Source organism: Channa argus, chromosome 22 (genome assembly GCF_033026475.1).
Source record: "Channa argus isolate prfri chromosome 22, Channa argus male v1.0, whole genome shotgun sequence".
Classification (NCBI taxonomy): domain Eukaryota; kingdom Metazoa; phylum Chordata; class Actinopteri; order Anabantiformes; family Channidae; genus Channa; species Channa argus.
In genome coordinates, this window is record NC_090218.1 from 88,701 (window position 1) to 101,194 (window position 12,494).

At 39.4% G+C, this 12,494-nt stretch overlaps 2 protein-coding genes across 8 annotated transcripts in view; one reads left to right on the forward strand and one right to left on the reverse strand.

Annotated features, from left to right (window-relative positions):
- Positions 1–4,546, forward strand: part of LOC137107657 (serine/threonine-protein kinase PAK 3) — a 38,388-nt gene extending 33,842 nt beyond the window's left edge. For all 5 annotated transcript variants that reach the window (XM_067491447.1, XM_067491448.1, XM_067491445.1 and 2 more), the window contains 5 exons: positions 76–193; positions 401–500; positions 720–916; positions 1,064–1,201; positions 1,481–4,546. In XM_067491447.1, the coding sequence (XP_067347548.1) occupies positions 76–193; positions 401–500; positions 720–916; positions 1,064–1,201; positions 1,481–1,570 (643 nt within the window). In that variant the 3' untranslated portion in view covers positions 1,571–4,546. The remainder of the gene's footprint in view (positions 1–75; positions 194–400; positions 501–719; positions 917–1,063; positions 1,202–1,480) is intronic.
- Positions 4,547–4,671: 125 nt separating this feature from the next.
- On the reverse strand, positions 4,672–12,215 carry LOC137107655 (calpain-5-like). Of its 3 annotated transcripts, none has more exons than XM_067491443.1 (13): positions 11,994–12,215; positions 10,324–10,512; positions 9,981–10,112; positions 9,481–9,689; positions 9,059–9,251; positions 8,800–8,990; positions 8,420–8,497; positions 8,134–8,329; positions 7,912–7,980; positions 6,714–6,916; positions 6,075–6,196; positions 5,654–5,790; positions 4,672–5,280 (listed from the first exon to the last, which is right to left on the reverse strand). In XM_067491443.1, exons 2-13 carry the CDS (start codon positions 10,486–10,488, stop codon positions 5,101–5,103), a joined length of 1,875 nt encoding a protein of 624 aa, XP_067347544.1. In that variant the 5' UTR covers positions 10,489–10,512; positions 11,994–12,215; the 3' UTR covers positions 4,672–5,100. The 3 variants fall into 3 exon arrangements, with proteins under 3 accessions (XP_067347544.1, XP_067347542.1, XP_067347543.1); XM_067491441.1 differs by having other exon boundaries at positions 7,912–8,034; positions 11,994–12,214; XM_067491442.1 differs by lacking the exon at positions 11,994–12,215 and adding an exon at positions 11,136–11,427 and having other exon boundaries at positions 7,912–8,034.
- Positions 12,216–12,494: the final 279 nt, after the last annotated feature.

Sequence of the window (12,494 nt, forward strand, 5' to 3'; positions counted from 1 at the left end):
AAAGTTTTAAATAATGCCACACACGTTCAGAACCATTAGAATTTTTCATTTTCCTTCTTTCTTTCTTCGGTTTAGTTACTTGGTGGGAGATGAGCTATGGGTGGTCATGGAGTATTTGGCTGGTGGCTCGTTGACAGATGTAGTGACTGAGACCTGCATGGATGAGGGCCAGATTGCTGCAGTCTGCAGAGAGGTAAGATCCCAAGTTTAGACCTCAGCAACACCACAGATTTCTTTGGTGGTTATCATGACCTTTATGTTCCATTACATTCAGATGGTGCATGGAAAAATATTTGAGCCTTTTAGCCAATATATAAAAAAACACTGTACAAATTTATGCTTAGTAAAGATTTCCCTTTGTATATGTGGGTGTCAATTATTTTTTTCTCTCTCCTTACAGTGTCTTCAAGCCCTGGACTTTCTACACTCCAACCAGGTGATCCACAGAGATATAAAAAGTGACAACATCCTTTTGGGTATGGACGGATCCGTCAAGCTTAGTAAGTCTTCACATTTTTAACAGCAAACATTAAATTCAATTTGACTTTAGAATAGATAAAGTCAGGTAAAAAGTGGTTCAGTTAAAGTGATTTGGTATGCTGTTAAATAAAGCACCATTTGAAAAAAAATTACAGTATGCGTAAATACAAAGTAAAAACCTACAGTTTAATGAAATGTTTAACTTTCCTGCACTTCTCTCCCTCTGTGTTTCTCTGCAGCCGACTTTGGCTTCTGTGCCCAGATCACTCCAGAGCAGAACAAGCGCAGCACAATGGTGGGAACACCCTATTGGATGGCACCAGAGGTGGTGACTCGGAAGGCTTATGGCCCAAAAGTGGACATCTGGTCTCTGGGAATCATGGCGATAGAGATGGTGGAGGGAGAACCTCCCTACCTGAACGAGAATCCACTCAGGGTAGGACACGACATGTAGCCACAGTACAGTGCTCATAATGTTAGCTCTGTAGTGGCCATACAGTACACATGGAGATGAAGTATTCAGATGTTTTTCTGTAGTGCCCAGATGTCTTGTCTGTCTGTTTGACCGCATCCATCTGTCCAGGCACTGTACCTGATAGCTACGAATGGGACTCCAGAGCTGCAGAACCCAGAGAGGTTGTCATCTGTGTTCAGAGACTTTCTCAACCGCTGTCTAGAGATGGATGTGGACCGCAGGGGCTCTGCCAAGGAGCTGCTTCAGGTAAGACTTCAGATAAAATAAATCAATATATACAGTATGTAATATATATACATCATAGATCAACCAATATTGATGAGCTACTACAAAACTTTAAAAGTGGTGAAAGCAGTTAATAATTCAAACTAAATGCAGAATTGCATAAAATGTGAAGGATATATATTTTTTTTTTGGTGAGTATTTGAACTTCGTGAGGATCTATGCGTTCAGTGTTACTTCCAATGTGTATCAGTGTTTGGCTCCACATCTACAGTTTATTTAATTTTTTTCTGTTCTCTACAGCATTCCTTCCTCAAGCTGGCAAAGCCTCTATCCAGCCTGACGCCTCTGATTGTAGCTGCGAAGGAAGCCATAAAAAACAGCAGTCGCTAGGGTGTGTCCCCTATCCACACCCGAGGCCGGACCTCTGCCTGTGATGTGTGCGATCATGGGAGCTGAGGCTCAGGTGTTTGGCTGGTGGAGGACATGCACAAAGAGGGGGGTTTCTGTGACTTACAGTGACAGCAAAAGGACAAAAGACCCCTGGACCTCATATGTAGGATGGACGTCCAGCCTTGCACCCTCTTGGCCCATGCTGCTGAAAAGACCTTGCCTCCTCATTTACTTCGCCAGCACTCTGTACATGTAGAGCGGTCCATCAGAAGTGTGTGTGCATGTGTGTGCGTGTGCGTGCGTGTGTGTATGTGCACATGTGTGTACATCTCTCTGTGTCCTGTGTCTTGTTTGAGAGGCAATCACTCTCAAACCCCCAAAAATAGGGTGAACATTTTGAAAATAAAGTGTGCTCATTTTCAAGAAAAAACTTCAGGAATAAAGAGGAAAAACTAACAAAACTGATTCCTCCCTGCCTAGCTTTGGGCTTAATTTTCTTTCCACTCAACCCTCCAAACAGCACCATCAGGCAACAACTGCACCTGCAGAAACCAGCTGATTTGAAATAATGACTCTGGATCCACTATTTGCCTGCATGACTATGACTCTGTGAAGAAACATTGCTTCTACTTAGCAGATTGTCACATCTAATGGTGGCATATTTTAGTGAACATGCATCTGAGTGTGTGAGTGAATGCGTGTAGGGGTGCAGCTACGGGGGAAAAAATCAGGAATAATTTCACTTTTAAACATCCCTCATTAATCTGCTTTATATCAGTGAAGAGATACAGGCCTTGTAGTTCAATTTAGCCAGCTATTTAATATTTATGCTCTTGGTTCAATATAGTTTCCCAATATAAAATATTAAATTCAATCATTAAAATTGAACTTTTAGTTTAGTGAATTGCAGATTCCAAATGCAAATATTCATTTTAAAATATAAATTCTAGCAGCAAAGTCTTGAATACTTATACAGACACTTGAATACTTTGACATAAATATACCTTGACACACATTTAAATTGGCATCTGCTCCTAAAACCCTCCATATTTCTTGCAGAGTCACTCTATACGAAACCAGTGCCCATTCACAGTCAGTTTCAATAGTAGTGTAAGCTTTTAATCTGCCAAGTAGCTTGTTTAAAATTGATGTATACACCACAGCATGTATTGTCTACGAGCATCTCAAATAAAATTATCCTCAGATATTCAATATGGATTATTTTCATGTTGTACCATGTCATAGATTAGTAAGAACTGGAAAGACAAATCAATTATCATGTCAATTATCAATTATCTTTAAAGTCAAGATCTTCTGTGTATTACATGTGAGAATTATTTATGAAATGGAAAGGCAAAAAAGTAAATTAGAGACTCAGAAGGAATATAAATATTTTTATTTAAATATTTATATTTAATGATGGATTGTCTTTTTAAAAGTGCTAGTACACAGTGGACAGCATGTAATCCTGAATCCCCACATTTCACAAATTTTAGATGAGCTCTTTTACTTTGACTTTGAAAAAGAGAAGGTCAACAAATTCATGTATTTAAAACTGATTTATTCAGTTATATGTGGTTGCTGTTTAAATAACTAAAAACCTATCCCCTTCCATTTGTTCATTAGATGCTGCTTTTTTCTTCAAGTATTCAACACCTTTTGTTGAGTTTTTTGACATGTGGCAGATTTCAGAGGGAGATGGTATCCAACGAGCGAAGCAGTGAGTGCTATTTATTGACAGCACCTTCTCCTTACGAGCACCAAAAACAGTTGTAGAGGTTCATAGAGTCTGCCAACATTTTTTCCATACCTGGTTAACATTTAAGCTCAATCCTGTACAGAAGTTATCCATGTTGTGTAGGTATGTGGTAGCTTCATCAGGCATTTCCCATGTAGCATCCCTCAGAATGTGAGTGTGTGTGTGGTGCCTGTGTGTGTAATAGGGGGCTACCTCAATCTGCACTAGAAGATGCCTCACTCGTGTTGTCTAACTTGATTTTGAGGTGCAGGGTAGCTGCTTAGTCATACTGTACCTCCATGCTGTACAGCGAATTTACAGACGATGGAGTGATGTTAGGACAGGACGATGCAACAGAATTCATGCATGTAAAACAAAGTATACACTGTATTTCATCTTCAAATAGATTAAGATTGTTATGTATGTATGTAAATATAATGAGAAAACACCCCTTTTTTCAGAAACATGTAACTTAAAATGACAATATTCAGGTTGCTCTATGGTATTTATCAATACATGTTTTGCACCCTGGAATTCAAAAAAGAGAAACACACACAGCCTCTGCACTCCTGGATCCTGTTCTCCTGTTTGGGCCTTATGTTACACGCTTTCATCTGGACAGAGAGTCGATGAATTCAGCACTCTGTGTGCAGGCCCACACAGTCTGTCCTGAGTACCACTGCTGAGTGTGTGTGTGTGTGTATGTGTGTGTGTGTATGTGTGCGGTAGGTGTGGCCGGCCTGTCACGAAGCGTCGGCGGCCCTGGGACGTTTGGCTTCTGCCCCATGTACAGGTCTGAACTATGAGCACAAAGGTGAAATTTGGGACAAGAAACACTGCTGACGTGCCCCTTATCTGTGGTTGCTCCTGTACATTCCTATCTTCTGAATGTGTAAACCTGTACACGTGGTGTGAAAATCCCTCTATTAATGTGTATCAAGAGAATGGAACAAAGACAAAAAATGTTAATTTTTAAATTATTATCATTATTATTATTACTCTTATTATTGTCTAGCTTTGTAAAACTGCTGATCCATCTGGCATACCTCAGCAGGCCTTTCCCCATCTTTGAAAAAGGACAAATGAGTGACGGGGAAATGAGGTTTTGGATAAACTATTTTTAATTGTGGTTGAAGCAATAGACTTTTTGAACTTTGAATTGTGCATGGCTGTGTCTTGAGTGTAAAAAAATCGCAGTTTGGGAACTGGACTGAAATAAAAAGAGGAAGAAAACCAGAGTTTTGGTGACGCTAATAGGTTATTGTAATACTTTTGTTGAATAACTTTTAATTCTCATCAGGGTGTTTTGAGAATGAGAACAAAGCAGGGAAATGTGAATTAGTGGACGAAAATAACAGAAATATATGATGAAGAAATAGATGTATTTTCAGTTTTACATATTAAGACAAGCCATATCTATGACAATTGTACAAGGTAAGACTTGAATGACAAATTATACTGTCATGTCACAGTATCTATATTGTAACAAAAAAAGAATGATATCTTCACAAGAAACTTGCGAAATGTCAATATAAGAATGTTTTATAACTTATACAAAAAAGTTTTTAAAAAAATACTAAAAATAATTAAAATGTAAAACATTTGCATAAAAAGTAACACGTTAGAGGAAGTTATGTGTCCAATAATGCCACACCTCTCAACTTACAAGCATTGCACAGTGCTGGAAAACAGGTTCTTCTGGTTTTTGTCCTTTAATGGCAGCATATGTTAAATTTCATGGGATGCTTACTACATAGACATAAAGCTGGAAATTATTCATCTCTCTCTCAGGTCACATGTTGGTCAGCTGAGTCGAACTGACAATCCTCAAATCAATGACTCCGGGCATGTCTTCAGATACCTGGCCTTGCTTCTTCAGCCGAAGCCTCTGAGGTTCAGAGGGGTCCTTCACCGACCCAGACAGGACCACTTGACCCATAAACTCATCCTTCACTTCATTACTGTTCCACACCTGAGGAAGACCATCAGATTTAGACGCACAATTTTCACTGTCTCTCAACTCGTCAAAGTACATCTGTAGTGCTTTGACAGAGGCTTGTTGTCTCTGATGTGATTAGGTTGAGTTCAGGCAAAGATGATGTCCTGTGCTCTGAATAATTGTACGTTAGAAACTATAAGTGTCATGATTTTTACATGCTTTGTACCCCACTTGTAAGTTGCTTTGTAAAAACCCATTTATGCAACTTCATAGAGTTTTTTGCTGTGGAAATTATTTGCAAAGCTTTTGAGCTTGATATTTTCACAGCTGACATTTTGGAGATAATACATCTCTTTGTTTGACAAGATGAATTACTGTCCTCAGGACAAGACAGATTCCATCTTACCTCCACAGTTATGGGCTTGTTGGGCTTCTTCCTGTAGAAAATGGCACTGGTCACAAATTCTGGTTGCAAGGTGTCATTCTTGATGGTAGACTGCACTGACTTGCCCTCACAGGATATTATCACATAGGGGTCCGCACCTGTATGACAACATGTACAGATCCATCTCAGCCAAACACACTGGTAGAATATTTACAGACAGCGTCACACTGTTAAGTACTGTAGATATTGGCCCTCTTAACTAATTCAAACTAACACCAAGCTAAAACAATTGTTTTTATTTTCATTTTGCTGATTTATGTCTTCAAAAGAAGTTTGAGGACTAATTTTTTAAACCTGGATGAAGTGATTTTCTGCTAGTGCTTTCAATCAATCAATCAAAGTAGAGCTGAAAACATGATCGACATTTGCTTGATCATCTAACCTCCTGTCCTATCTTGGTTCTGCAGCCCCTCTGCTCCATGAACATAGACGTGAGTCACCACTTGGGGGTACCCGAGGAATGGAGTCCAGCATCTCACCCTTGGTTTATCCTCTGTCAGCTCCCTGTGTGAGTAGAGGAACATAAATAGACCAGGACTGAAGCTGACTACATGTTGCTATTAGCAAAATGAAAGTCTTGGAAAGTGATATATGTCTGAGTTTTTCAGACACAACACTGGACTAACCAGCAAATAAATGACCTGAAATTGAGCAAACAGGATTTGGTTTTGTCTTTGGGTCAGCCAACAACAACGTTAGAAACAGACCAAAATCTGGCAAAACAAAATCTTTGGCCAAGAAAAGCATTAGAAGAGTGATATTCATTTATAAATGATTTCATGTGAACAACTACAACTATTATGCACATACTGCATCTTAGGGTCCCCAAAACACTAATTTGTTTGCTTTTCTTGGAGAATATCCATCCACCGGTGTCTGAACTGAACAGTCAAAGAACAGCTGTGTCTCTTAATATTAAACATCATTTCTGTCTGTCAACATGAAGCACGGACATGCTCAGCGACTCAGCCACTCTCTGTCTCTGGTATGACATTACACCTCCACCTCCTCACAATTGTACCTGCAGCCTGAATCCACATCAGTAAAAACTCGGATCATGAAATCCCCCAATGTCTGAGGCTTGAACGTGGTGGGAATTAGGATGTAGCGGCCTTGGTGCAGCCTGCATCTCATGAAGACCGTTCGAGCATTAATGTAGGGGGAAGTTGCCACGCACTGCTGGGTCAGGATGTCATGTAGCCGATACTTCCTATTCCCTTCCACCTGAAAAATGAAAATTCACTTTATGTTCATATCCACCCACTGACTTTAATGATCAGATATACTGTATAGCCTGACAACACTGAGTGAATTTACAAGTGCACATTATGATTAATTCATAGCCAGATATGCTACAAGGAAAAATAAATATCAGAAAGTCTAATTAAAATGTAAAGTTCTGTCACTGGTTGTTTTGTTGTACTGTGTGTGCTGCTTTTATGTGTTACTCTCTGCACTTAAGTGCAATTATTTTTGCATTGTTTGATTTAAGTTGTGATTCTCAACTACCAGCTACTGGTGTAAAGTTCACATCTTGACAGTATCTCTCTGTTGTCTCATTACTACCGTGTGTGAATGTGAACAAAGTGTCTGGAGTCCATCACATAAAGGAGAAAAGTACATAACCTTGCATGATGACCAGATGACACAGGTTAAAATGCAGGCTAAGGTTTCAGGCAGTTCAACTGACTCTGTGCCTTGTGGCACCAGCTTTTATTTCTGCCCAGAACTTGTCCCGTTTGGCAGCACTTCTGTCAGAGTGATAAGACTGTGTGTCTGAACTTAGCCAGATATCTGACAAGTAAATCCCACCACAGGAAATGTGCTACATATGGTTACATTTCAATGTGACATGAGATGTTTTACAATGCTGCAAAAGCACAGCCCTAGAACAGTCTGCACCAAATGTGTTCACTCATATTTAATCATGCATGATTTAGCCACTTGTTGAAATTGTCTGTTTTTGCTCTGATAAAACTTTAAAATCAACATTTGTTATTATAAAGGCCCAAGAACTCTCAGCAAAGGATTTTGATCAAAATAAAAGCCAAAATGTGATGGAATGATCCTGATTCCCCAAACATAACTTAAAATGTGACTATATCTACAATAAAAAAACCCTACTCACCCTGGTCTTTAGACAACATTTCACAAACCTTTATACATCAGTTATACTAAATGAAATAGCAGGACTGTGGTGTAAAAGTTGCAAATTTTACCTTGAAGATGCCAAAGCCAATGGTCAGATTTTCTCCTTGACCGACTTTTCTTTGGATCTTCATGTCTTTCTGTTGCAAGGAAATCAAAGCCTCTTCAAACTCATTTTTCATATCAAACAAATACTGTAAAAGAAGTTGAAACAGAATGAATATACATGTATACTGTACATGTGCATGAACATAGGTGATCCAAGAAGGGAGGCCATCTAGAATCTGCAGTACCTGTGGGTTTTGGAGGAATGTCTGCTTGTGATTAGAGCAGCCACCGCAGCGGTTTAACAGTGGTTCTGCATGTTTGGTCCAGCCCCCAAAGTGCACAGCCTCATACCACGTCTTTTGGGTACTGATCACTGAAGTGTTCATGAGACGGCAAACATCTGTATCAGTGAAGAACTTGCACCAGTCTGTGAATGACATCCTGGGGAAACAAACAAAAGATGCTTTGTTATGCTGTGAAAGAGAACATTAACTCCACGGTTGTACTGTTGCAATAAATGTGTCAATTTACCAGAACTCTCCATCATCCTCCACTGTAATGCCAAGGGTTTGCCTCTCTCTCTCACCAACCTTTGACCATTCCTCAGAGCTGACAAGAAAAGAAAGTCAAACAAATGGTTAACACATTTATGGGTGGCTATAAAAGTGCCTTCATAGCATTTACAGTATACATTAGAGCAGTCATATTAGTTTTTTAAACTTCACACTTTTGTCAGGCTTTTGGAACATGTTGGGTTTGAGACGTTTCTTTTTTAATACCACAAACTGCCTCTGTTCTCCAAGAAATGACAATATTCCACTAACTGTACAAACGGTAAGTGTTTATTTTCAAAAGCCTTTAACAAATTCTGGCGCATCATGTGTAATACAAAATCAGTGGGAAAATACTACCTGTCGCTCCAGGCTCCTTTCCACTCTATCTTGCCCCAGGGGTTTCTCATGCGGATGATAGGTATGGTTTCATTTTTGAAGAAGGCCGACAGCCCCTGACCCAAACGCACCTTCTTCACTGCAGTTACTGAGTATGCGTGGCCTTTCACCAGCCCGTTTGCCATCCTAAACTCAATTTCGTGAGGCTGTGCCTGAATAAATTATAGTAATTAATATCAGTAAAGAGACCAAGAAATTAACATTCAAGAACAGAACTGACCTTAATGGAGCAGCTTATGATTCCTCCATGGTCGTAGACCTGTAGCAGATCCTTAAACAGCTCGTCTTGTTTTTTCTGGTCTCTATAGTAACCACCTTCTTCCAGGTTGATGGCTTCAACCACGGCTCCACTGAAATCCACTACAGCATCTCCAGTGTTTCCCCCCTCCAGAGATTCATAACAGCCAGCGAGCCTGGACACAGCAGGCAAGCACATTTCGCTTAGTTTCAATTGTTGCTAAATATTGAAATATAAAATATATTTAATGGAAATATAAATATGGAGAAGAATGGATTGAGCTTGAGTTTGAGTTTGTTATATACCATAGACCACAAAATTGCAGATTATTGGGAGTATAAAGAGTAATACTTAGTAGTAGTAGTAACAGGATATTTATTTGGAGCAAGAGCAAGGTTACTGACTTTGCATATGCCTTCTCCAGCAGGGCACTCCAGAATTCGTTGTGGGTTTTTGAGTGACAGTAGATGAGTTCTCCATTTATGGTAGGCAGCCGGTCGTCCACCACCACATCCACCCACGTTCCAAACACCCAGAATTGAAAATGAAAGATTCCAGCATATTTCTCTGGGTCTTTTTGATCCCACTCCTGCTCCTTCCAGTCAGGAATTACCTGGAAAAGCATAATGCAACAAATATCAGTATGATTTACAGCTCAAGTAGGCATAACATGGCTTGTTGAAATTATGCTATCTATCCGTAAATCTTCCATTATTTTACTCATGAGCTTGCAAAAGAAACATGTTTGAGCTGTGAAGCTTTATTAAACTGCATTCCTGTGCTGATTAGAAATGCTGGTTACCTTTACTTCACTGTTGCTGTACCTGCAGTTTGATCTGTGCTTATCAGAGTACAATACAGGCCTTAGGAATAGCAAATACACCACTTCCCCAAAATAACTCACCTTCTTCCAAAGGGTTGGCTTTAAAGCCAGGCAGGCACAGGCTGCAACAAACCAGCAGTTTCCCACAACTCCCTGGTTCAGGTCACGGGAACTGATCCCCTCCACAAACAGATGTGGCTCATTGCTTATCTCCTGCAACAGAAAAGTTAACATCATGCGCCATTTACACATCATGTACCATTTACACGCACAGTGAAGATTTTCAGATTAAATATTTAAACCACTAATCAGTTTTCTATTCTACAATGCAGGTCACACGTTTAAAAGTGATTACATCTGCAAGCTACCCTACACAGTAATCGCCTGATATACTGTATGTTAGTGATGGACTACTGCCACTAACCCTTGGTCGTTTCCATTGCACAATTCCAGGGGGAGGTTTCCTATAAAAAAGTGAGGCATTGGTGGCTGGAAATTCTGGGTCCTCAAAGAGTGTCTTGTTCTTGATACAGCTCCTCTTCAGGTCAGTGTACTGCTGGTTTTTGTACGGAGTGGGAGAGGAGAACATGGTCCAGATGCCGAAGCCTCACACCTGCAGATTGATAACAGGCACCAGAAGTTTTCAGACTTTATGCAGTGTTAATTAGTACTTCATGTAGGATGTAGGGATGCAGAATTTCCCTCTAATAGTAGGCTGATCATTTCTAAAGTATCTCCTATTAATCTCTGCACTACTTCATTCCAACATCAACAGCAGACTGGCCTGTGACCCAGAGTTCCTTCAGACAGTCTAGGTTTACTGGTGAGCGTACTGTTTATTTTTAGAGAAATATAAAACATTTACATGCCATTTACAGCATTCTAATGTGTAAGTTATCATATATACAGTATATTATTTGGTTCATATAGAAGGAGCCCACAAGTTCTATAACCCAAACTAACAAACTTTTAAATTAACAACTGCTTCCCCCTCTTAGTTTATAACATGGCAAAAATAATAATTTTGAACCTGTCTTAGCTTATTTTGATGTTTCAAATTTAGAAAAAAAAACATTACAGCATGTTTACTGAAAGCAAAACTTTCTAAATAGACAGCTTGCCTTGCCCCTCACCCAACATATATTTTTAAATATTTATAAGTTAAATAATAAGCATTAAAACATCTGCAATTAAAACATCTATGAAGTCATATAAAGAGAATCTGGAAATACATACCAGACACAGTGTAAATGTGCATTGCAATAAACTGAAACAGAAGAGAAAAGTGCAAATGCCTACTGTACTGTAACTCTCTAAAAGCATTAAAGACTTTTTGCTGCACTATGAGGAAGTTTCCAGGTGTTGTAGCTTCTTGTATTGTCCTCCAACACACTAGTCACCTGTTTATGCATGCGCACTGTAAGAGCCACACCCGGCCTGGGTTTCTGCTAGTCGATAGAAAATTGGAATTTATCACATCCCATTATTTTTGTTTTTCTTCGGAATGGGATTTTAGGAAGAACGAGAGAAACACAAGCTCCAGATGCCCCCTTACATGAGAAAATAAAATCATAGCCTGCCTCTGGGGAAGGAAACAGACGTGATTGTAAGTCTGTTTACAATGCCAGTGCCAGTGTTATCTGTTTGAGAGTTCCTGGCTAATGTGGTCAGGCAGGTTATTTTTGGTTAGTTCATTGCTATTCTTTAGTGGACCATGAGTGCAGCACAGGTCTGTAAAAAATTCATTTCTGACCAGGAGAATGATCATTTAAATTATTTGTGCAATAACAGTGACGGAAGTTCATAGTTCCATCGTTTCCATGTATGTTGCTGATCCTACCAGGCTAAAGCCTTGTTTACATTTTTATATTGTGAGAAGGATTTTATACTGATTTCTATGTCATAGAAACAATTTGTTGCAGCATGTTGCAACAGAGAAGCGTAAATTTATTCATTCAAATTTTGAAGCAAGAATGCTATTTGGAAAACTAAAGATGTCTGATAAAGAAGTATTAAGTTCAAAAATAAAGAGTAAATCTCTTGAATTAGTCATCAAAGTCTATGTTTGGGGTAAAGATTGAAAGCAAAACTCACCTGTGGTGAGCTGTGTTGTCCTTGGATTCAATGTCCTGTCAAGCTGCAGTGGCATGTGTTAAAATCTGTCTCACTTGGCTTTTATGACATCCATCACAAACAATATACCTTTCTAAGAACTAGGTTTCTAGAGTTTTTACTCTGGCTTTGATGACCTACCCAAGATGCATTCATTGGAAGACAAACACTGTCTGAAAACTGGTCTGACAAGCGCTTCTCTGGAGCTCATAGGCTAGTACTGTTCTTACAAGTAGGGAGGGAAGGGGAGACTGAAACTAAACACCTTCACTCCCACCTCCCAGCAGCTTAAACAAGCAAAAACCTGTCCTGCTCAGTGCCTGTTCTTTCACAATAACAACAATGGGGAAAACAAACTTTACAATGAGAAAACCTTATAAATAGCAAGCGATTAGTCATGTGCAACCCTCACACTGTAAATGAACTGTGGTCATAAAACCTCAATGTTCCAGGCTTAATTTGTACGGAGCACAAGAAATACTT

Bases quoted from the DNA above. Each gene is read 5' to 3' on its own strand.
- LOC137107655 (XM_067491441.1), bottom strand. From the start codon at position 10,488: ATGTTCTCCTCTCCCACTCCGTACAAAAACCAGCAGTACACTGACCTG. The intron at 9,690-9,980 runs GTGAGTTATTTT...ATGCTTTTCCAG, and splicing joins AGCCAACCCTTTGGAAGAAG to GTAATTCCTGACTGGAAGGA. The intron at 9,252-9,480 runs GTCAGTAACCTT...TGCTGTGTCCAG, and splicing joins CTGGAGAAGGCATATGCAAA to GCTCGCTGGCTGTTATGAAT.